This window comes from Dipteris shenzhenensis, chromosome 1 (genome assembly GCF_047967505.1).
Source record: "Dipteris shenzhenensis isolate YYH24624 ecotype China chromosome 1, Dip_SZ_1.0, whole genome shotgun sequence".
Taxonomy (NCBI): domain Eukaryota; kingdom Viridiplantae; phylum Streptophyta; class Polypodiopsida; order Gleicheniales; family Dipteridaceae; genus Dipteris; species Dipteris shenzhenensis.
This window is the reverse complement of record NC_141596.1, coordinates 2529487-2553632: the sequence shown is the minus strand read 5'-3', so window position 1 is coordinate 2553632 and position 24146 is coordinate 2529487. Positions and strand designations below refer to the sequence as shown.

Here is a 24146-nt window from a genome sequence, read left to right as displayed (position 1 = left end):
TTTATATTTTGTGATGCAACTACAGCATCAAATACACTTTTTAAAGCATTTACTTATTCATATTTTGTGATGCAACTACAGCATCAAATATTTTGATCCAGAAAAACTCCAATCTATTCAAGAAAAGAAATAGTCCTCTGTTTCCAAAGAAAGAGCAAGATAGCAGCTCTTGACATAAACTTTGAGGCTGTTAATATAAAACTAAAGCAATAGGCCTATGGAGACGTCTTGATAAAATGATGGTGACTTGGGTAATAGGAAATTTGTTGTGCTCTTTGTATAGCCTACAAAAGCGTCGCTAAATTCCTAGTGTTCTATCTAAGCTTCTTGTGTCTAACATCATTCAATGCTCCAAGACAAGCTTTGTTCAAGGTTGGAGCACCTTGGAGAACGTTTTCATCTTTGAGAAGGCCATCCCCTTACATTCAAGGGACACACATGTATATTGCAGCACCTCTCTACATTTAAGAAGGCTTGTGATTGGGTTAAATTGTAAGTACTTGGACAATTCCATGGACTTTTGGGTTTTAGTTGTTAAAGCACATGGACCGAGCTCTCCTAGGGTAGGCTGACGATGGACGGACGGCTCTGTGGCCTTGCAGCTTAAGTTCCAAAGAGGCTGCGGTTAGCCTACGCCTGCGAGTTTGTCTTTCCTATAAATTGATGAAACGAAAGTGGGAGTTTCGAATTTGCTTCATCTACGAAACTTCATCGACGGAGGAACGTCCGTCTTGCTTACGGGAACCCTGCTCCTATTTAGGATGACTCAGCCGCTCCATGATTGGTAGCATCGTTGCTCATAAGGAAAGCGGGATATCTGCGCTACGTGAAGACTCCAAGGGTTGCAGATATTGCGAGTGTTGATATCCGGCGTCATGATCTGGCACAGTATCAAATCGGGTGGCAGGAGCGAACAGCAGACCAGGGGGCCTTCGACATCATTTGCTCCTGTTTTCGTCATTTTCATTTTTTTTCCTGAACTTAGCTTGTGTGGAATATTCAGCTTGCATGGAAGGATAGCCAGCCCGTATGTAGGCTTGTGATTCAAAGCAGGGTCAGATTATGCTTGTGTATATGCCTGTGTGCTTCAGTCAGAGTTGATTTGCAGGAATTTTCCTAGTATAGGGAAAAGCGGTATTTGGGTTATGCATGTGTCAAATGCCTAGTCACTGTGCATATGGGATTGCAGGTATTCCCTAGTATTGGGAATTGTGTTAGAATTTTGTCAGCTTGTAATTACAGTTTCTAGCGGTATTTATTTATTTTTATTTTTTTTTGACACAAAATAAAACAAAACACTCATTGACCTGAATGGAAGTAGAAGAAGGAGCTTCCAGGATGGACCCTGTAGAGTCAGGAGTCCAACCGACTCAGCAGGTGTCGCGCCCAGTTGTTCACACCTTATCTGGCAGGATTGCATTACTTGAGGATGCCTTGCGGCAGTTATTAGCACAATAGTTACAGGCAAATGCAGGGCAGTCTAAACTTAGAAGAGTGATACACAGTATGTCTGCCAAAACTTCTCAAGATGAGAAAGGAAAGGCTCCAATGGAACCGGAGTCTAGTGTTCATACGGTCGAGCCTAGGAAGGCTAAAGTACCTAATATTGCCAATTAAAGGCCGGAATAGTATTCTAGTCGGATGAATGACCGTAGTTCTGATGTCATTGAGACCTGGTTACACAAATGGGACGAGGTGTTCGCCATTTGTGAAATCAAAAATGATATCAAGAAAATCCGCGAGGCCACCCACATGTTTAGTGAGACAGCGGATCGGTAGTGGATTAAACAACAGAAAGATGGTATTGCATCCACTACCTGGGAGGGGTTTAAAAGAGAATTTAGGAAACACTTCTGACGAGCTTGGGATCAGTATAGAAACCTTCGTCAGAGAAATTTGTCAGTGGCAGAATACACTGATAAGTTTCGAGAGAGCGTAATGAAGGTTGATGAACCCCTACCTCAATCAATCCAAGTGAAAGATTTCATATTTGGATTGAATGATCGGATTAAAATGGAAGTTCCGGCTAAGTATGCGAACACGTTGGATGATGCAATAGCCATAGCCCTGAACTATGAAGATGCCAAGGGCAGCAGGCCAAGTGGGTTTGCGCAGGTCGGAACCCAGTATGGATACCAGAAGAAATCTGGGTTTAAGAAGAAGTGGATTAGTAAAGGGAGTGGTTCTCAGCCAAGTGGTCAAGCCAAGCAGGCGAAACCAGCTGAAACTCCTAAATCAAGTACCACCATTAGAGTGAAGAGAAAAGTAACCCCAATGGCAGCTTGGTCAAAGTCTCCCTTAAACCTAGAGCAAAGAGAAAAAGCGAGGAGAGAAGGCATGTGTTTTGGTTGCCTTCAGCCTCATCAATGGAAAGATTGTCCACGAAATAAGGATCGTCAGGTGGCTGAGATGGTAGTCTCAGAATGCGACGTGGAAATGGAGGGAAATCCTAGAGCGGAACAGATGCAGATTCAGCTAGCGGGATCTTCTCAGAGGTTAGTACCTTGTTTGTTATGCGTGTCTGTTGCTAGGCTAGTAACAAGTGCACCTGATAACATCCTATCTAAGCCCGCAGCAACGGGGTATACAGTCTTTAATGATACGGAGTTAATTAAGATGAAAGGACAAGTGGCCAATCATGATGTCATTGTGTTGTTTGACTCGGCGTCAACTCACAATGTAATTAACTCCAAGCTCGTGAAGAGGTTGAAGTTAAAGACTAGCCCATCTGACTATGCATATACAGTCAGGATGGCAGATGGAAGTTCAACTGAAGTATGGGACCAAAGGGTTGCCCAGTTGGAGCTTCGTATTCAGGACTATGTTGAGAAGCTTGATTTTGAAACGACTAAGCTTGCTCATGCAGATATAGTCCTGGGTAAGCTCATGCAGATATAGCCCTGGGTAAGGTGTGGCATTCTAGGAAGAATCCAGCCATTGATTGAAAAAAGCACGTACATCAATTCATGATGAATGATGTGCTTTATGTCTTACGAGGTGAGAAAGATGTACCTCAGGGACCGTTGGTTTCCGTGATGGAGATCCGAAAAGCTTAATAAGAGTTTTAATTCCTTTGTACAGCATCGGTAGAGCCGGTTGATGATTCTTCGGCTAGCATTGATGTTGCGCAAAGTGGTGAAATGGCCAAGCTGGCTGATCTTACAGCAGAGGAGTTCTCTAACTGTTTTAGGGATGAGCTACCTTATGGGTTATCTCCAGAGCGGAATGTTCAGCACAAGATTGAACTAATCGCGGGGGCAGAACCTGTAAATAGACCTCCCTATCGAATGAGTTTTACCAAAGAAGCGGAGGTGCAAAGGCAACTAGAAGAATACCTCAAGTTGGGGCAAATTCAACCAAGTTTCTCACCTTTTGCTTCACCAGTGATATTAAAGAAAAAAAAGGATGATACGTTTCGCCTCTGTATAGATTACAGAGCATTGAATAATATCACTGTTAAGCACAGGTATCCGATGGCTCGGATTGATGATTTGCTAGATGCATTACATGGAGCCATGATTTTCAGCAAGATAGATCTTAAGTGTGGCTACCATCAGATCCAGATTAGAGCCGAGGATGTGCATAAAACTGCTTTCAGAAGTAGGTTTGGTCATTCTGAGTTTTTGGTAATGCCCTTCGGACTTACCAATGCTCCAGCTACATTCGTCATGCTTATGAACGATTTACTACGTCCGTGAATCGGAAAGTTTGTAGTACATTTATTGATAATATTCTGGTATTCAGTAAAAGTATAACTGAGCATCAGGAACACTTAAGAATAGTGTTTAGTACTTTGAGGAAAGCCAGTCTTTATGTAAATAAAAAGAAAACTATACTGTGTATGGTTAGGCTTGAATATTTAGGATTCATAATTACTCCAAAGGGGGTAGAAATGGACCCAAAGAAAGTGGCTGCGATACTGACTTGGCCAATCCCTTAGAGTTTGACCGCTTTGCGATCATTCTTGGGATTTGTCCAATTTTATAGAAAGCATATCTAAGGATATTCCAAAATAGTATCGCCATTGACTGATCTGACCTTAGATAAAGTACCTTTTATATGGGGACGGAATCAACAAGAAAGTTTTAACACCATAAAACAAGCTGTGGTCAGAGGACCGGTGTTAAAAATAGTTGATCCCCAAAAACCATTGTTCCTAGAAACCGATGCAAGTGGCATTGTGGTAGGAGCAGTTCTTCTTCAAGAGGGAAGGCCAGTAGGCTTTGAAAGCAAGAAGCTTTCTCCCTCTCAGCGAAATTGGCCAACTCATGAATTGGAGTTGTATGCTGTTATCCATGCTTTGAAAACATGGAGGCATTATTTGTATGGTTTAGAGTTTTATGTGGATGTAGATCATGATACTCTGAAACATTTTTGTAAACCGCCTGACTTGAGGGGCCGCCAAGCTAGGTGGGCAGAGCTCATGCAGGAGTTTGATTTGATGATTCGGTACCGAAGAGGGAAGGATAATTAGGTTGCTGATGCGTTGTCTCGCATTATGCACAATATGAGTTTTACGGTATTAGAGAGTGCTCTAATGACCGAGATTAAAGAAACTCAAAAGATGGACGAGTTTGTCTAGAGCTTATGGCCTAAAGCTCATGTGTTTAGACCCGGGGAAGAAAAGGATGACCTAGCATCCAGAAAAGGCCAAACATATGCAAGATATACCATAAGGAATGGTATGCTGAAAAGAAATGGCAAGGTTGTAGTACCTAGTCAGAATGATCTCAAGCAGAGAGTCATTCGACAATGCCATGATAGCCCATGTGTGGGACATCCAGGAGTCGAGGATACATATGATCTCGTGAAGCGAGATTTCTTTTGGCCAAAGATGAAAAAGCATATTCATGAATATGTGACACGGTGTTTTTCGTGTCAGGTAAGCAAGGCCGAGCGGGTGAAGCCACCCGGACTTTTACAGCCCTTGGAGATACCACTAAGTAAGTGGGAGAGCATTTCCATGGACTTTATTGTAGGGCTGCCTACAACACAAGGAGGGTATGATTCTATCCTTGTGGTGGTTGATCGTCTAACCAAGATGGCTCACTTCATTCCGACTAGAGAGTCTGTTAGTGCCCCGCAAGTGGCTGATTGTTTATTAGCCATATATTTCATCTACACAGATTGCCTAGATCCATAGTGTCAGACAGAGATGTCAAATTTACTAATCATTTTTGGACAGCGATATTTGAGACACTAAGGACTGAGTTGGGAATGAGTAGTGGGGATCATCCTGAAACGGATGGTCAGATGGAGAGAGTCAACCAGATTTTAAAGGATATGCTGATGGCATATGTGTCATTGAGGCAACATACATGGGACAAGTGGTTGCCATTGTTAGAGTTTGCCTACAATGATAGAAAACATTCCTCTACAGGGTTCAGTCCGTTTGAGCTGAACTATGGTTATAGACCAGCGAATCCAACTATAGTTGGAGTACCTCAGAAAGTGCCTAGTGCCGCGAACTTTGTGGTTCAGATGCAGGAGATGCTAGCACTTGCGAGAGCTAATATCCGCCAGGCTATGGATAGAGCCAAGGCGTATGCAGATGAAAACTGGTCTATAAGAGAATTTAAGGAAGGAGAAAAAGTTTTTCTCAAAGTTCCTTCGCACTCGAAGTCGTTAACTTCAAGAGAGTGTGCTAAGTTATCACCTCGATACTGTGAGCCGTGGTTAATTCTAAAGAGAATAGGCAAGGTAGCCTATAAATTAGAATTGCCACAGGGGTGTAAGGTGCATCCAGTGTTCCATGTTTCTCGTTTAAAAAAAATTTTGCATGCTGGTGACTCACTAATCGAAGGTGTGGTTTTGTTTCAGGAGATAGAGGAGAATGCAAGACGCAAACCAACAAGAATCCTGGACCGAGGAACAATGCAAGTGCGCAATCGGAAGATACCCATGGTGTTGGTTGCATGGCATGGTCAGCCTCTATCAGAAGCTACCTGGGAATCCGTATACCAGTTGCGGAGAGTGTTCCCAGACTTCATCATCGAGGACGCTGATGTCTAAAGAGGGAAGGAATGTTACGCTCTAGCCGAGGTAGCATGACCTCGGAAGAATCAGTTGACATTTCCCTTAAGGATCTACGTTTGTAATATATTTATTTGCGCTTCATGTAAATGATCGGGAGGGAATTAATATCAGGGTCCTAGGTGAGGGCTGATAGCACCAGACTAGGTGGATCTAAGGCTAAGGGCCTAATGCAAGCAATGTACCTAGGGGCAAAGGAAATCAAATGTATCCCAAGAGAGGGGTGAAAAGATGCATTAGGAAAGGCCCTATCATGATGACATGTGGCATCTAGATCCATCTAGGGAGATGGGGCTGTTGAGGTAAGTAAGAGAGAGAAGATGAGCTTCACCTATGGATTCTGATCGAGGATTTCGACTTCTCTGTGTGTTCTTACGCTTCAATAGGAATTGGCTGGGTGGAATTTAGATGGTGCTACTCCCGTGATCTGCAGTAGTGCGTAGGACGTACGTAATATAATCTAAGGTGGATGAATCTTAAGAGTGATCATTGTTTGAAAGTGTTATGGAGAATTCTGACTATAATATCTCATGTGGGATTGAGGGCTTACTCCTAATCATCCTGGATCTCATAATCACTTGTAGCCACTCAAATCTCCTCCACTCTGTCCTCAAGATATCGCACCCGCACCTTGGATTTTTGTTAGCTCTTTTTGAGGGTTGAGGTGGCATTTTCAGCCTCCACCTTGGATTTTTGCTAGCTCTTTTATAGCTGTTTTTTCTTTCATGCATGTCACGATGTACTCCCCCATTTGACCTTGCTCTTGCAGCTTTCATTCATACTTCATGAAGTAATCTTTTTGGGGAAAAAAAAAGATATCACACCCCCAGAAGGGTGTTGCATACATGGCGGTCGCCTCACTAAAGTGTCGAAAAGCCAGCCCTTCATAAGTGGATCCTGAAAGTGTGCCTGGAAACACTATCTCTCTAGTTGGCAGGCCAACTCCCCGTGTGAGTAGTGCCATGGCTGCATGAGACATCGTGAAGATGGGGCTTGTGAAAACTAGTCCCAAGTATGTATAGGACTACACTATCTCCACTCGCTCACCACGGTAAGTGAAGTCTATCGATGAAGCACTACACATGAGGTGTTGAATATCATCACCTTGGTCTTCCCAAGGTTGACTGTCAGGTCTCTCTCTGTGCAGAAGATCTCTAGGGCCTCTAAGTGTCTCTGCAACCCCTCTGTTGAGGATGATATGAGGACTATGTCATCAGCGTATAACAATATCTATATCATGAGGTCAATCAGGAGTGACCCTTCACTCCCTAGGCGGTCTATGAAAGATGTGATCTCATCAATGTGGAGTTTGAAAAGGGTCGGCGAGAGGGGGCAGCCCTACTTCACCCTATCGTGCTCTCAACCCCGCCAAACCACCTGGCGCACGACACTCCCTCTAATAGACTCATCACACCCCAAATCAAAGCCTCTGGGATCTGCATCTCCAGTAGTGTCCTCATCATGCGGGATCGCGGGACACTGTCGAAAGCCTTTCGAAAGTCTACAAATAAAGCGTAGACTTTTTGGTGTCTAGACTTCACCTCCTTAATGATAGCCCTCGAAGTGAAGATGTGATCTAGAGTAGAATGTTGCCTCTATAATCCTGCCTACCCTAGTGCCTGCTGTCCATGTGCCTCTGTATGACTGCTGATCTCCCTCTCTAATACAAATCCATAAATCTTGGCCAATGTGTGGCCAATCATGAGAGGGCAGTAGTTCCCAATATCCATGGGGTCTCCTGCCTTGTGTATTGGTACAATAGTGGTGGTGCTCTAAGCTAGTGGGAAGCCATGGCATACAATGTGGTTGAACATCTATGCTAGAACTAGGTCTAAAACCTCCTACCCATGTGCGAAATGCTCAGTCCGTAGACCCTCATGATCCTTTTCTTTCTAGTTGTGTAGCCGACGAAGTGTAGCACGTACATTTTGTGTAGTGAACGAGTGACTGGTAGTGGGCCTAGGCATAGAGGACATATCCGATGATGCCTGCATCATAACATCATATAAAGAGCATGCATAAGTATGCCCCACCCCCGGATCAGTGATGGGAATGGGTGGCTTCCCCTCCAAGAGAATCCCCCATCCAGTGGTTGGGTCTCCTCCTCGAAATGATATGATAATCTCATCCATCCTTTGTGTGAGGAAGGCTCGTCTCTTGCAACGTGTCAGCTGTCGAAAGATCCGTTGTGCCTCAAATGAAGTCAACGGACCCAAGGCTCGTTCCCGTGTGAGATGGGCTCACACCTCTCTGCACTCATCATCAAACCTAGGGTTTTGAGGCATCTTCCCATCATGGACCTGTGTGGATGGGGTCGTAGGGAAGGATCTGGTGGCAACGAAGGCGTGGGCGAGGTTATATCATCCCCCAGTAGGTCGGAAGCTCTCTGGCTAAGTGACTCACATATATTGGGTCAAGGGCACTTTCAGGTCAGCTTTGGATTTATTTTGCCTTGTAGAGGGGTACAGATTAATTGGCATAAATACAACGGCTTGTGGATAAGTGATGACAATTCTCCTACCTAGGGGCTTGATTTTGACTTCACTTGGATCCAGAGAGGTCTTTCAATTAGATATTTGGGCTGTCAGGTTGGCATAGATATTTCTTCATCTCAGCATTTTGCTCCCATGATGGAGACTATTAGGAGAAAACTCCTCTTTTGTTGCAGTACATCCAGGTTGGATCTTGCCTCTAGAGTGGTAGTTGTCAAGCACGCTTTTGTGATCGCCACTTTGTTTGTTTGCTCATGTTGGTGCCACTCTAGGAGATGCCTTTCTCAGATTAAGAGACCTATCATGAACTTTCTTTGAGCAGACTTGATGGGTCCACAAATACAAGAGCCAAAGTGGCTTGGGAGACCTTGCAGTCTTGGTTCTTATCAAGTTTTCAATCGTTCACATTATGTGACTGTATTTTGCCATGGGGTCTTCATGCTTTGTGTGATATATCTTTGCCTTGGGTTTCTTCTCTCAGCTGTTTCTTTCATACTTATAGAAGTCTATTTGAAGGGAGAAAACACATCCCCAGTAGAACACCTCCTAAGGTGGATCCACCTGTATCTGGCATGCTCATTTGGACTCCGGACTGTGATGTACAACAAAGACCACCACTCATCCTACTCCCATCCCATCTGTAAGTGTCTCTGTGTTGTGGATTGACAACCAGGTGTATCCATAGACTGTGAGTTTGGGGCTCTAAAGCGAGTCTGTGTAGACCACCAGATCCATTGCTTGGAACATCTCCCAGAAGTTGCACCTGGTGTGCCATAGGCTCTCCCATTTGTGTTCTAGAGAGTAACTGCTAAAGTCACACAGGCCTGAGTCACTTTGGGGAGACGAAGGGCAAACTTAGTGATCACAAAGTCTAGCACTTGAGAGAAGCGAGATGAATGACGATATGGCAATCAGACGTGGAATCAAAACAGCCTAAAAATGAGAACCTGTCAATGTAGCCAGTAACATTTATGGCCTGTTGAGAAAGAATTCCAAAATTTATCTACTCCTTTCAGGCCACCAAGAAAGCAGAACACCTAGTGGGCTGATGGACGGTTACTACCAGGAAGGAAACCAATGCCTTGTAAGGTATTGCTTTAGAGTCTGTACTGCTTGTTGTGGTGCTCTTGCGACAAGAACATGGCAATGCTTAGCACATTGCATCCTCTCTAAGTTATACATCTAGACCAAAAGTGTCTGATGGTTCTCTGCTGCAACTTACAAGTGTCATCCAAACAGCGTGAGCTAGAGCTATGAAAATGATATTATCAAACAAAGTGCATGGAAAAGAAAAAAGGAGTCTAACAGAAAAATGTTCACATGATGTACACAGCTCTTGAGCAGTAATGCTAACCATGTGTCAATGGCTTGTTGAACAACAGAGACCCTCCCACATTGGAATACTGCACGTGCTCTTCCAAAATCTTCCTCAATCTCAAATGTCTTTGGAGCAGTGTTTGCACAGTTTTTACAGCCTGTACATGTACAAATAGCTTTCAAAGTGAGAAAATTTTTACCTGTTTGCACCCACCGCTAAGCCAAGATTCCAAAATGGCGATAAGTTAGTTCATGACCATAATACACCAGTCAAGGCTGTCTAATGCAAAAATGGATATTGCTTTGAGTACAGTGATTACTCATGCAAATTACCTATGCATGTAAACTCGTCAACAAAAACGTGATCTTTTGGCTTGGAAGTATCCTTAAAGGGATTTGTAGACACCAGAGAATACCCATTGATCTCATCATAAACCATGCGTTGCACTGGATCGCTTAAAATCTGCATCTCCACAAACTATAGCATTTAGCCCAATACCCCAGCAGAAAAACCTCATGCAAAGCCAAAGACCAAGAAGGTTACAATGTCACACTAAGAAGAGAATTTATTTGTTAGCATATGCTAGACTAAAAGCAGTTAACATTCAGAACGGGGGGCAAGCCACTGGTTCATGATACAGACCCTAAGTTCACACAAGGACAGTTTGTTAAGTACAACACAAGTTCTCAAATTTCTTATATGCAAAACTAGCAAACATGAAAATTGGGTATACCTCATAAATTTCGTTGACAAACATACAGAATGATGTAGTTTCTGCATCTTCTCCAGCCAAGTCGGGATGGCAGACTTTCATACAAGAATAGTACGCCTTCTTGATTTCTTCTGGTGTTGCATCATGAGGCTGATGTTCAAACAAAAAGAAGAGAAATTAGTGGTAAGGCTTGCAAAGTTCTCTTCAATTTGATCATACCACAAAATCTCAAGAATACAAAAATTTAATCACTATAATAAAGGACCATGGCAAGAGAGGGCTTTAGCCAGTTTGAAAAGGGAGAGGGGTTTTTGTGGAAACTTGAAGTTATCTAGTGGCATAAAACTCCATCAAGGCCTTTGCTCAAGCCCTTTATGCAAATTATGTATTTTCTTGGGCATAGGGCTTGAAGACACATAAAAAGAGGAGGAGGAGAAGAGCCCACAGACCAGAAAAAAGGGAGGGGAGGGTACAGGGGAAGAGGAGAATCAGGGTTGGAGATGCAAAGCAACAAGAGGAGCTCGCTAAAGGATAGGGTAAGGGGGGAGAAGAGGAGGAGAACTGGCAGGGGGAAAGGGAAGGAAGAAGAGGAGAACTCAAAAGGGGGCAAGGGAAGTAAAAAGAGGACGAAGGGCTGCTGTGGATTAGGAACAAGTGCAGGGGGGAGAGAGGAAATAGTCGGGAATTGGTGCATCCTCTTCATGCCCTAAAGGCACAAACCATGGTACCAAGGGAGGACCAAGTGCACACCTAAGTGTAGAGAGTTTCCCTAAGCAAAATCTTGGTGGTCTCCGACAATGTCTCCAACAAGTTGAGGTCAGAAAAAGCCTTGTCCGTAATTCGTCAAACATGTACGTGATTGAAGAGAGCGGCTCACCTAGAAACAATGCAAAATCCCCCCCCCCCCCCTCAAAAGAGCTTTCTATTAATGCTTGAGAAAAAACCAATAATACAAATCAGCTATCCATGTGGCACTGGTCGTGCAAGCAATACAATGAAAAAAAAACTGGTTGTCGATTAGCTGGTTTTCAGAGAGCCCAGCTCACTGCCTAGGGAGTCCCTGGAAATAGGGGCCAACAACCAAGGCGGGGACTATACAACCAAAGAATGCCTCGCTCCATGAATATGTAGAAGAAACCTGCAAACCAAGCCTTGCAGAAATGTGCCCACCTCTCACTGGTCATCCAAGATGCCATCGTCCCCCACTCCCATATGGTGTGCACGGTATAGATGATATCCTGCCACTCGGCAACAAGGGTGGCAGTTGAGGGACCTGCTAGCCTTCCCTCACCCAATTGCAAGGGGCGAGCTAGGTGTTCCAAGCAGTGATGCTGGAGACCTCTCCTAAAGAATCCTTTGGTGAGGATACCAGTTGCTAGGAGGGAGGAGGAGGCCCATCTTGCACTTCAATCTAGAAGAACCTCTGTCTATGGATCTTGTAGGCTGGCGAAAGCACGTCAATTGAGAAGGTTCATGCCATGTCCCAAGTGAAATCTTGTTGCATCCACTACATCCTAGCCATCATCTTTCTGGCCCCCCACCACATCCTCTCTGCTGCGATAGGCAATGCAAATTATCTCAGGGTCGTCTCCAGCTATACATTGGTGGCATCTCCCATCTGCTCTCATCTACTCCAACTAAGGTCCAATGGGCAACACCTCCTGCTCCACAATCCATAAGAAATATGTAACCTTCCATGCACGAAGGCTAGTCCATAGTCACAACCAAGGTCTAGAAATGACCTCCTAGGGCACCTGCTACTCTATCCAATGCTGCTCTCTCGAAGGGGTCTAGGCATCCACTTCAATATGAAGACAGTGACCAATGCATATGGTGTACAAGAAGAAGGGTGCCTCTATAATCCTCTATGAGTGCATGTTCCCTACTCTAGAAGGCCACAACCAATCGTTGGGATCCCACTGTACTTCTCAAAGGAGGCAGCCCTCCCATAAGCAAAGCCTCTATCATGACCTCTTTTTCCGCAAAGAGACTCATATTGGGTCAATGGACAAACCCTTACCAAGAAGACCCAGAACTCTTATCCACTGCCACTCAAGCATCTCCAAGGCCCCATCCAACTCTTAGTCTCCCTCTAATTATGCTAGAGAACCCCCCCTAGCCCCACTCTATGATGCATGGGGCAAAAGTCAATGCATATAAAGGATCCTCAGGGGCACACCTATTTTAAAGAATTACCCATACCAGCTTGAGGGAGCTAAGGCTCTGTGTAGACCAGCCTTACAAAAATCAAAGATGGTGGCATTTATCCCCCACATTCTCATGCCCACCCAGGTAGGGAGAAGACTCTCACACATGCCTTTGTCTCTTGGGGGAGCCGACTCCATGCTCCAAAGTAACTAGCTGAGCCATTGTTCCACTTCACACAATTAATATGTTCGTTGCCTCAGCATGCAGCCCTTATGATCCTGGACCTCCGAATGCTAGAGAAGGGCTCACACTTAAACTCCTCACTTTATCAAGGGCTCACTATATATGAGTCCCCTAGACAAGCACTACCAAACCCTATGTAAGCTCCTCATCAATATTGACCCCTTCCCTCTGAGGGGCGCCTCTCAAAAGATCCATTGATGAGACTTTGCCACTGTCCTCTTGTGCAGGAGGTGTTCTTGAGAAACCCTTGTTGGAGCAATAGCTTCCAAACCTACAATCCTAGGGTGAGACCACCCACTACAAGCTCGCCTAGCACAGGCTTTGCTCTGCATTTCTGGACCAATAATACCAAGTCCCCTCTCTACATGGATCACTATCTGCCAAGCAACCTAGCTCTAGTGTTCCTGGTACCATCCGATCCTGCCAACAAGAAATTGTGCACCAAGCACCTGAGCTGCTCCATGAAACCCCTGTGAAAGCACCAGCAAGAGGCTATGTACTAGGCCATGGCCAACAGGTCCTAGTTGGCCACAAGGACTTGCCTATTCGAAGAGAGTTTGGCCAAGCTTCAATACAATGGCTTGTGCCACACATTCTCTAGCACCGCGGCTATCTACTACTCAGCTTATATGTCAATACCAAACCTGACATCGTAAGTACCCCACTATCAGGCCTCATACAATCCATTAGAAGCCACAACAGGCCCCTCGATCAAAGATCTTCAAAATCTCCTCAAGCATCGTCGTGAGAAAGCCGATTGATTTGATCCTAGCCCCAGATGCCTGGCAGTGCACTGGTTGGTCATTCGTCGTAGCCCCTGTTCGTCATTCATCGTAGCCCACCGTTGTAGCCACCGTCCATCGTAACCCTAACCCCTTAGCCCGTAGCCCCCGTCCGTCATAGACTCTACTCCACCCGTCGTAGCCCTCTCCACCTAGCCCTCCCATCTAGCCACCTAGCAACAGCCTCGCCACTCACAATCACATATAGGAGCGGGTTTAGGTCGAATAGCTTCAGCATATCAGGGAGGTCACCCCCTCTTTTCTCCACTAACAGCTCCAGCACAAGGTCAGGGGGGCAGCATCCTTTCTTTCTTCATCCAACCCCAAGCTGGCCTGAAACCCCTAGCCCACTGGGGGGGTTAGCTCAGTCTAGGGGGTAGCAGCCAGACATGGCCAGAAAGGAGTGGCCCAGCCTCTCTTCGAAGTCTCCCTCCACCCCAACAGCTTCAGCCAGTAGGTAATGATATGCCACAATCGCAGCTATGACACCCTTTCCGTATGCACACATATACCTACGAGGAGGTCTGAACCAGCCCATCATTGGGCACCATGAACAGATTTATTATCTACAGCAAGAGGTGAGAGATTTAAGGATACAACTAGGGGATGCAGTGGAAATAATTGAAGTTCTTGAAGAACTTGGCAAGCAAGCAGTAATTGATGATGTGGTAAAGTCTTGCGAGGCTTGCCCTCCTACCCCTCTCTACAGCTAAAGATCTAGTTCATACTCAGATACAAATTGTTAAAAAGAAAGTAACTATACAATTTGATGCAAAGGTAAATAAAGCTGATATCCAAGAAGAGATCAATAAACATGCAGCTAGACATGATAATACTTTGATTATTAGAATTGGGGGACTCCCTGAAGGATGGTACAAAGAGAAGGACTCTTTTAGTGGTACTCTAGCACATGTCAAAGCGGCCATGCCTAGTATTAATTGGATGGTGGACAAGGATGAGGATCTTCATGATGAAGATTAAGCTAGAGCAACCCGTATCCTCCACTCTAAAGACCATGCTATTATTACACTTAACTCATGAGATCTACCTGTCAAGCTTCTCTGACAATCCTACAAGTTAAAAGGGAACAAGATAGGGATAGCTGAGAAACTCACACGAGCTCAATTGAAGAATAAGGCAACGGAATTAGCCAAGGTCAAGGCTGCTAGGTAGGACAGAAAATGGGCAGTACATCGTGAAGGCATAGCAATCATTAAACAGTTTAAATCCAAACTGAAAAACTCTCAGTCTTAAACTAATGTATAGCTGATTATGTTTTCAGACTATCATGTAGGAACATGTTAACACGCTCACATCCAAGGCTACTGTGAACATTCTCTTTAATAGTTGCCGGGTCGGTCTGCATTCTATGCATTTGATTGGTCCCATATTTGGGTACTCAGTTGGGGTGTAGTCTTTACGTTTCTCTTAAAGAGATATGTCTCAACTTGTGGGACACTAATGCCTATAACCCCTTCAATGGAGGTCCACCCTCAAATGCTAGACCCTAGCCAACTAGTACCTAGCTGATCAATAGGAAAACATATGCATTCTTTTGACATATCCTCATTTAAAGAGCTTGAAATTTTAGCAAGTAAGATATGAAATAAATGAATACCAAGCAATTGGGATGTCTTTTGTGAAGAGAAGTGACATTCCCTCTATCTTTCATTTAGTTGACCACAACTAAAGTGCTTCTTTATAAGCATCTAGAATGTCAGGGAACTCTTGAAACATCGATCTTTCATCATAAACTTAACCAAGGACAAAAGTGAGAAATCTACACGACAAACATTTATCATTGTAATGAAGGTGGGAAAAGGACGGGTTTTATGTGGGAAATAGGTGGGAAAATAGGAAGGGAATTGTGGGGAATGAGGGGGACTATATAAGTCAACCCCAAAAGATTTGTAAGGTACGTATTGATTTGACATCGAATCTACATCACTTCTGCTCCTCCTCTCCTGTGCACTTCCCCTACCTAGTTCACTCTACCCTCTTCCTCCCTTTTCCACTCATTCTCACCCTGCCCTCCGTGGCCTTCTTCTCCTTCCCCGTTCCCCCTCCTCTACATTGGTATCAGAGCAGTTCTCGGGCCTATTGTGGGAGAAGACATCTCAAGTGCTGCATACTTCGATGTCATTTTCATTTATACTGCCAGGGTCACATCGTAACCCAATCGACGTCCGTCTTCTTTCTGGTTCTCCTTCGCGGGAAGAGATGCAGGTTATCGTGGTGCTGATGAACATGAAGGAGATAAGCTGAAGCAGAAAAGGGAAGAGGGAACTCTGCCGTCCGTCGCGCCTCCAACTCTGCCGTCCGTCGCTCCAGCTCAAGCTCGTTTTTCTTTTCTCCTTGCCACCGCTCCATACATAGGCTTGATTTCATAGCTTCGTCGTAGAAGCTGACACCGGCCAGAAGACAACCACGACAATTTCCACATCTCCACCACCCTCGCATCATTCTGCCATCGCATCTCCGCCATCGTCGAACGGAACACATCTCATCACCATCGCTTTCCGTCTCCGCCACAGCCACCCAACCTCCGTCGTGCCCACCGTTTCCGTCTCCGTCGTGCGTCCAGTCCTCCGCCACAGCCACCGCCTTCCATCGTCCCGTTTTTGTTCCCCCTTCCGTCGCCACCGTTTTCGTCACCCGCCCGCGCCTCTCGCTGGCCACCGTTTCCACCACCGCTTTCATACCTTAGAATAATTTTCTAATCTATTTCCTAAAGTTAGTAAGGTTAGTTAACCTGGGGGGTAGTTAACTCGTTAGTTGTGGGTTAGTTTAGTTAGTCTAGTCCTAACAGTCTGAACGGTCCTAGATAGGCTAGGACAGTCTTAGCAGTCCTAGCTAGGCTAGGACAGTCCTAGGGCTTTCCCCCAAAAAAAAAAAAAAAAAAAAAAAAACCTCTTTTAGGGTACTTCTACAGCCCTATTCTGGGCCCTTCTCAGCCACTTTTTTTGGCTCATTTCGAGCATTCTCTCCATCCTCTTCACCAAGTTTTCTTCAAGCCTCTTCATCGACTACATCGCGCACTCATGGCCCCCAAGCGTGCACCCCGATCAGATGAGACGTCTCAGCATGGCGATGATGTTGCTCAGCAGGAGCAGATGCCAGTTACAGAGGGTGCATCTCCTTCACAGCCAGTTTCTGCTATGCCTACCGACACACAGTTTCTAGATGCATTGGCCTCAATGCTTCAGGGGGCTTTTCAACAGATGGGTCAGCAGTTGGGGCAGCAGCTCACCACTGCTATGGCTATGCACGATACAGCTATCACCCAGATGGGTCAGCACATTGGGCAGCAGATCACTACTGCCATCACTATGCATGATAAGGGCAAGCAGCCCGCACCCCAGCACGGGGATCAGTCGGATAGCCAGGGTGATTTTTCTGACCCGCGCAGGGGGTTTATGGCTGATGCCCGTCGCACTTATGATTCTGGTTCTATGCATGCACCCCAGCATGGGGATTATGTTGATATGGGTGATGCCTTGCCCGTGCCACCGAGCACTTCATTGTTTGATGCCAGGCCGCCATTTGGCTCGCAGATTTCATTGGCTGAGCCATCCATTTTGGGCCAGCCTACTGGCACATTTCCGCCCACGGCGAGCATGCCTGGATTGGGTGTTGGTTTTCGAGGCAGTTGGGAGAGAGGCCAGTCCTCTTCTCAGCCTTTCTCTATGCCACCCACTCACCGTGATGTTTTTGGTAGACAGACTCAGCAGGGATTGCATGCTTCGATGACACCTCCTATGAACACATTCAGTCAAACTCAGCCTGTGTATCAGGGAGGTAATGCTTTCAGCCAAACGCATTTTGTGCATCAGGGGAGTGGTTCTCCTATCCACCAGGATGCTGGAATTGGGCAGCATGCAAACATGGATGATATGTTCTCAGATGCCTTACATTCGTACAGGGCCTTGCCTGAGGATGTACGTGATGAAATGCCCTTTTCACAATATGTGAGCTTTAAGCGTGAGGATGCTAGATATGCTGGTGGTCACTTCAGGAATAATGCAGCCAAAGATGTGAAAGACAAGCTCTCTGTGCACAAGTTTAAAGGGGACACTCGCACTCCCAATGAGTTGGAGGAGTGGCTCACGAACTTGGAAGATTATTTCCGCTTCTACCCTAAGAACGATGAGGACAGGATCATTTTTGCTAGTATGCATTTACAGGATTATGCACATACATGGTGGCGGTACATGAGAGAGTCACCTTAGAAGCCGACCACATGGAAACAGTTCAAGGAGCTTATGGTCACGACTTTCGTCTCGGCCCCAATCCTAGAGCAGTACCTTGCTGAGTTTTATGCACTATCTCAGATGGGTACGGTCCAGGAGTACTTGCAGCGTTTTTGGAGACTTTCCTTGTTTGTACAAGAAATTTCTGAGAAGGGGAAGCTGCTGCATTTTATTCAAGGCTTAAATTCCCCTCTGGCTGCTGATGTGAGAGCTCATAATCCCCAAACCATTGAGCAGGCAGCCCAGCTAGCTGAGGTGTTTGAGCCAAAATATGCGGGCAAGTACAAGCTTGTGTCAGGTAGCTCTTATGGTGCTGTTTATGAGGCTGACAGGAAGTCAAAGTCTGCTGATTGGGCTGATAGGAAATCAGCAGTTGCCCCCTTTCCACGATATCCAACGGTTATAGGGAGTAAAATGCCATATGCCAAGCCATACCGGACGCAATGCCAGGTGTCAAACCCAGTGCAAGTTCTGACAAATCAGATGTTAAATAACACTCCAGGGCCATAATGGACAGTAGGAAAAAGGCTAATCTATGCTTTAGATGTGGAGAGAAATGGACACCTGAGCATCGAGATGTGTGCAAGATGAAGAATGTCAGCTCAGCCAAACTCAGCATGATAATTGAATTCTCAGATGATGAGGAAGTCACTGATGTTGCAGACCCCCATGATGTCCCTCATGAGGAATTGACAGGAGCTCATGATGCAAATGAAGCTCCTAACACAGCAGCCACAAAGGGGACTGCATTTCCCTTTGACCCGGGTGGGGCTACTGAGTAAGCCACTCATGTGTTGCATGAGATTGATATTCAGCCTACATGTGGCAAGAAAGGCTGTAAGCCAACATTCTCTCGGGTGGAGCATCAACTTACAATGCCTTTTCATGTCAGAGGTGATGCTAATGGTAATGTTCCTGTGGATGATGAGCAGATTTATTGGGATGCCCAGTCTAAGCTGTATACCATCTCACGTCATGCCTTGATGGGTGCCAAAAGTGCTGACACAATCAGGTTGAAAGGAATGATTAATGGCAGATCTGTTCATGTATTGGTAGACAGTGGTAGCACTCACAGTTTCATTAATTGCAGGACATTGCAAAGAGTGGGATTGATTGCTACTAAGATAGACCATGGCCTGAAAGTGGAGATAGCTAATGGACAGTCAGCAGACATTGTTGCCAGGATGCCAGGATCAAGTTCTCTGAAGACTATGAGTTTGCAGGTGATCTTCTGGCATTGGATATGGGGCCAATAGATGCTGTCCTGGGGTGTGATTGGCTGCAATCATTGGGGAAAATCAGCATAGATTTGAATGCCTTATCTCTTGAATTTTGCCACAAGGGTAGATCGGTTACATTGCAGGGCGTGGTAACTCGGAAATTGCAGGTCATTTCAGCAAGGCAGCTAGCTAGGGAGCTCAAGAAAGAAAGTGCCATATATGCATTGAATGTCCCTGTACCTCAGGAAGGTGGCATTCCTAATGTGGATAATTGTGAAATGCAGAAATTGCTCTTAGAATTTGGGGATGTGTTTGCTGATATGCCATCTCAGTTGCCCCCAAAAAGAGATGTTGATCATGCCATAGTCCTGGAACATGGTAGTAAACCAATAAACAAGGCCCCGTACCGACTCTCTAAGGTTGAACGGGAAGAAGTGGCAACACAGGTGCGAGATTTGCTTGAGAAAAACTTCATTGCTCATAGCACCTCGCCATTTGCATCTCCAGTACTCCTGGTGAAGAAGAAGGATGGCTCTTTCCGCATGTGCATTGATTACAGGGATTTGAATAAGACCACCATTAAGAACAGGTTTCCTATTCCCAGGATTGATGACCTGCTGGATGAACTCAAGGGTGCTCAGTATTTCACGAAGATTAATTTGAGGTCAGGTTACCATCAGATCAAGATGAAAGAGGGTGATGAGCATAAGACTGCCTTTCGTACAGAAAGAGGATTATATGAGTTCAAGGTGATGCCTTTTGGTTTGACTAATGCACCAGCCACCTTCCAGGCACTCATGAACAAGATTTTACACCCCCTTCTTTTCAAATGTGTGCTGGTATTTTTTGATGACATTCTCATTTACAGAAAGGATGCACAGGAACACATAGGCCAGGTCCGACAAGTGCTAGAAATCTTGAGGATGCATCAGCTTTATGCCAAGGCCAGCAAGTGCACATTTATGGCAGATGAGGTTGAATATCTTGGACATGTTGTAAGCAGGCATGGAATCAGGGTAGACCCAACTAAAATGAAATGCATTAAGGAGTGGCCGCAACCACATAATACCACGCAGCTCAGGGGTTTTTTGGGTCTTGCTTCTTTTTACAGGAGGTTCATCAGACACTTTGCCAAAAGGGCTGCCCCTCTCACTGATTTGCTGAAAAAAGATGCCTTCCAATGGTCAGAAGCAGCACAACTCAGTTTTGAGAATCTCAAGGATGCCCTTAGTAATGCACCTGTATTGGTGTGCCCTGATTTCTCACGGTCTTTCATTGTTGAGACGGATGCCAGTGGCAAAGGTTTAGGGGCTGTCCTAAGACAGGAACATGGGGTGATTGCTTTTGAGAGCAGGAAGTTTAATGCCAGGGAAATGAATTATCATGTCTACGATCAGGAGATGCTGGCAATCTTGCATGCTTTTGCAAAATGGCACCACTACCTGTACGGTAGCAAGATTAAGGTCAAAACGGATCACAGGACACTCAAGTACTTTTTAACGCAACCTAATTTATCCATGAAGCAAAAGAGATGGTTGGCTGCAGTTCAGTCCTATGACTTTGACATTGAGTATAGAAAAGGGAAAAAGAATGTGGTTGTTGATGCCTTGTCCAGGATGTGGTCATGCAAACTGTCTGCCATTTCCACGCTTCATCAGGAGTGGATACTTGGGATTCAGGAGGAATACATGCAAAATTCTGATGCAGCCCCTATCTTTGTGGAGTTACACAGTCCGTCCAGCCAAGAACATGTTCGATTTCAGCTCCGCAATGGACTGTTATGGTGCAAGGATAGAATTTATCTTGTACCAGACTCCAAGTACAGGTTGTTGGTCTTACAAGAAATGCACTCATCTCCTATGTCAGGGCATACGGGTATCACCAAAACATATGAGAAGGTCAAAGAAAGCTTTATGTGGGATGGCTTGTGGCGAGATGTGGTTAAGTATGTCAGTGAATGTTTGCCCTGCCAACCAAATAAAGTGGACAGCCGGTTACCTGCAGGCCTTCTGCAACCGCTACCCATTCCTGAAGGCAAATGGACTCACATTGCCATGGATTTCATTACAGGCTTGCCTTCTACAGATAAGGGTTGGGATAGCATATTCGTAGTGGTTGACAAGATGACCAAGCCGGCCCATTTCATACCGACTAGGACTCGGTACTCCGCTTCACAGGTTGCCTAGCAATTCATTGAGAATGTGTTCAAGCACCATGGTTTTCCTCAAGAGATTGTCAGTGACAGGGATGCTAAGTTTATGGGTCACTTTTGGCAGGAGTTATTCACTGCAGTTGGTACTTCCCTTGCGCCTAGTACTCCTTATCATCCCCAAACGGATGGACAATTAGAGAGGGTGAACAAATGGCTGGAGGAATATTTAAGGCATTATTGTCATGACACACAGAAGTCTTGGGACAAATGGTTAGCATTGGCTGAATTTTGTTACAACAGCACCAAACACCTCTCTATTGGCATGAGTCATTCGAGGCAATGTATGGATGCAAAGTGGGAATGCCTTCTAGGGTTGCAGACTTGGCTGTGAAAAATCAGCAAGCAAGAAATGACTTGGAGAGTATGGATGCCCTTCTGCAGTTGGCTAAGAAGAATATGCAGGATGCCCAAGCCAAGCAGAAGAAGTATGCGGATGAACAAAGGAGGTACTTATCTTTTGAAGAAGGGGATTATGTGCATTTACGTCTCCATAAGAATCGATATGCCTCGCTGAAAGGTAATACCAACACAAAGCTTGCCCACAGGTATTATGGTCCCTACAAAATCGTCCGCAGATTTGGGAAGGTAGCATATCAGTTGGAACTACCCAGGACCTCAAGGATCCATAATGTTTTCCATGTATCCTTGTTGAAACCACATGTAGGACAGCATGTCCAAGTTCTTCCTCAGTTCCCGCCTATGGATGAAGAGGGCCACATCATTTATGTGCCAGAGCAAATCAAAGGCTTCAGAGATCATGTGCTCAGGAACAAGGCTTACATAGAATACCTCATCAAATGGAAAGGTTTATCTGAAGATGAGAATTCTTGGCAACCCGAGAGCATTGTGCAGGACTACCCCTATCTCCTACAAAGCTGATCGGGTTCTGCTGTATTCTTCCATTTTAGGCAGCCTCATGGAAATTTTGAGGGCAAAATTCTTTGGGAAGGGATGGCTGTAATGAAGGTGGGAAAAGGACGGGTTTTATGTGGGAAATAGGTGGGAAAATAGGAAGGGAATTGTGGGGAATGAGGGGGACTATATAAGTCAACCCCAAAAGATTTGTAAGGTACGTATTGATTTGACATCGAATCTACATCACTTCTGCTCCTCCTCTCCTGTGCACTTCCCCTACCTAGTTCACTCTACCCTCTTCCCCCCTTTTCCACTCATTCTCACCCTGCCCTCCGTGGCCTTCTTCTCCTTCCCCGTTCCCCCTCCTCTACAATCATGCACCTCCAATCTTTCAACTAACAGGCTTCATTCTTAAAGGAAAATATCCATCTAGCATCTATCGACAAAAATCCCTTGAACTTCAAGAGACACTTTTTTGTAACTTTTCCTTGTCTTCCTGTGATGAAGTTGTGAAAGATTATCTATTCTAGAACCAAAAGCACCTCATTATCCTCCACTTCTAGTGGATCTTCATATCCCAACTCATGAGGAATATCTCCAACATGGGGTTTGATCAAACTGACATGGAAGACGCTGCGTATCTTCCAATGTGATGGTAGATCGAGCCAACTGAGACTTGATTAATAACCTCCAATACTCTAAAAGGGCCATGATACATGAAAAAGAGCTTTAAATAGATCTTCTTTTGTCCCACCTTGGGTTTCAGCTTGGATTTTTCAAACTTTAGTAAAACCCATCGCCCTTCCTTGACCTCAAAGGCCCTCCGTCTTTTATTTGCAACTGCCCTTAGTTTTTCTTGAGCCTTTTGGTGATGGTTATGCAAACTGTAGCATAAGTAGAGTGATAATCCTCTACAAATTGATCAATGGAAAAGATCTTATCCGTGTTTGCATTAATGGAGTTGGTAGGGATCTACCGTAGATGATTTGAAAAGGAGTCTTTCCCGTAGAAGAGTGTAGGGTATTATTGCAAGCAAACTCAACTATATGGAGATACTTTTCCCACATGGTATGCTGGTCATGTACATAGATTTTGAGTAGATCCAATAGGGTGCTATTAGTAATTTCACTTTGGCCATAGTTTGAGGATAGAATATTGAAGAAAAACTTAGAATGGTTCCAAGGTTTTCAAAAGATGCTTGCCAAAAATTACCAGTGAATTTAACATCTCTATCAGAAACTATAGATTTAGGCATCCCATGATGTTTGAAGATATATGTAATGAATAGGTGTGCAACTTCAAAAGCCTTTAGTTGTTTCTGACATGGAATGAAATGAGTTTGTATACTAAACCTGTCCACTACGGTCCAAGTCATGTCATGTCCTTGATTAGTTGGGGATTCTAGTAATGAAGTCCATGGTGATATAGGCAAAAACTCAAATAGCCCTTTGGGTTTTCCTTTATCATATTTTGCTTTTTGACATGATATACATCTTGAAATGTAAGCAATAGTGTCTTTCTTCATGTTCGGCCAATAGAAGAGTCTATCTAGGGCTATGAATGTAGGTACGATGGCTCTATGACCAGCATATGGTGGATTAAGGTTTTCCTCTAAAACCTTTGGTCGGAGTTCTTTGGCAATACATAGTGTCTCTTGGATATACAAGTATCCATCATTGATGTAGTAAGCATGGTGAGTGCTTCCGGTCATCAAATGTGCCCATACTTGAGAGAATTCAGCATCTCTAGCATACATGTCCTTAAGAGCTGTCAACTCGTCATGATATATAACTGAGATATGCTGAATTCTTGGCATATGAGAAAGTGCATCAGCCACTATATTTTCTTTTCCAGGAGTGTACTGGATTTGGAAATGAAAAG

The 24146-nt window shown here is 44.9% G+C and overlaps 1 protein-coding gene and 1 pseudogene across 2 annotated transcripts in view; one reads left to right on the top strand and one right to left on the bottom strand.

Moving 5' to 3' along the window:
- The window catches only part of LOC147905251 (chaperone protein dnaJ C76, chloroplastic-like), a 57625-nt gene that overhangs the window by 18376 nt on the left and 15103 nt on the right, over nucleotides 1–24146 (bottom strand). For both annotated transcript variants that reach the window (XM_087395840.1, XM_087395917.1), the window contains exons 2-4: nucleotides 10577–10705; nucleotides 10176–10305; nucleotides 9880–10000 (exon numbers count right to left, since the gene is read on the bottom strand). In XM_087395840.1, the coding sequence (XP_087251966.1) occupies nucleotides 9880–10000; nucleotides 10176–10305; nucleotides 10577–10705 (380 nt within the window). The remainder of the gene's footprint in view (nucleotides 1–9879; nucleotides 10001–10175; nucleotides 10306–10576; nucleotides 10706–24146) is intronic.
- Nucleotides 16943–18738, top strand: LOC147905252 (uncharacterized; annotated as a pseudogene).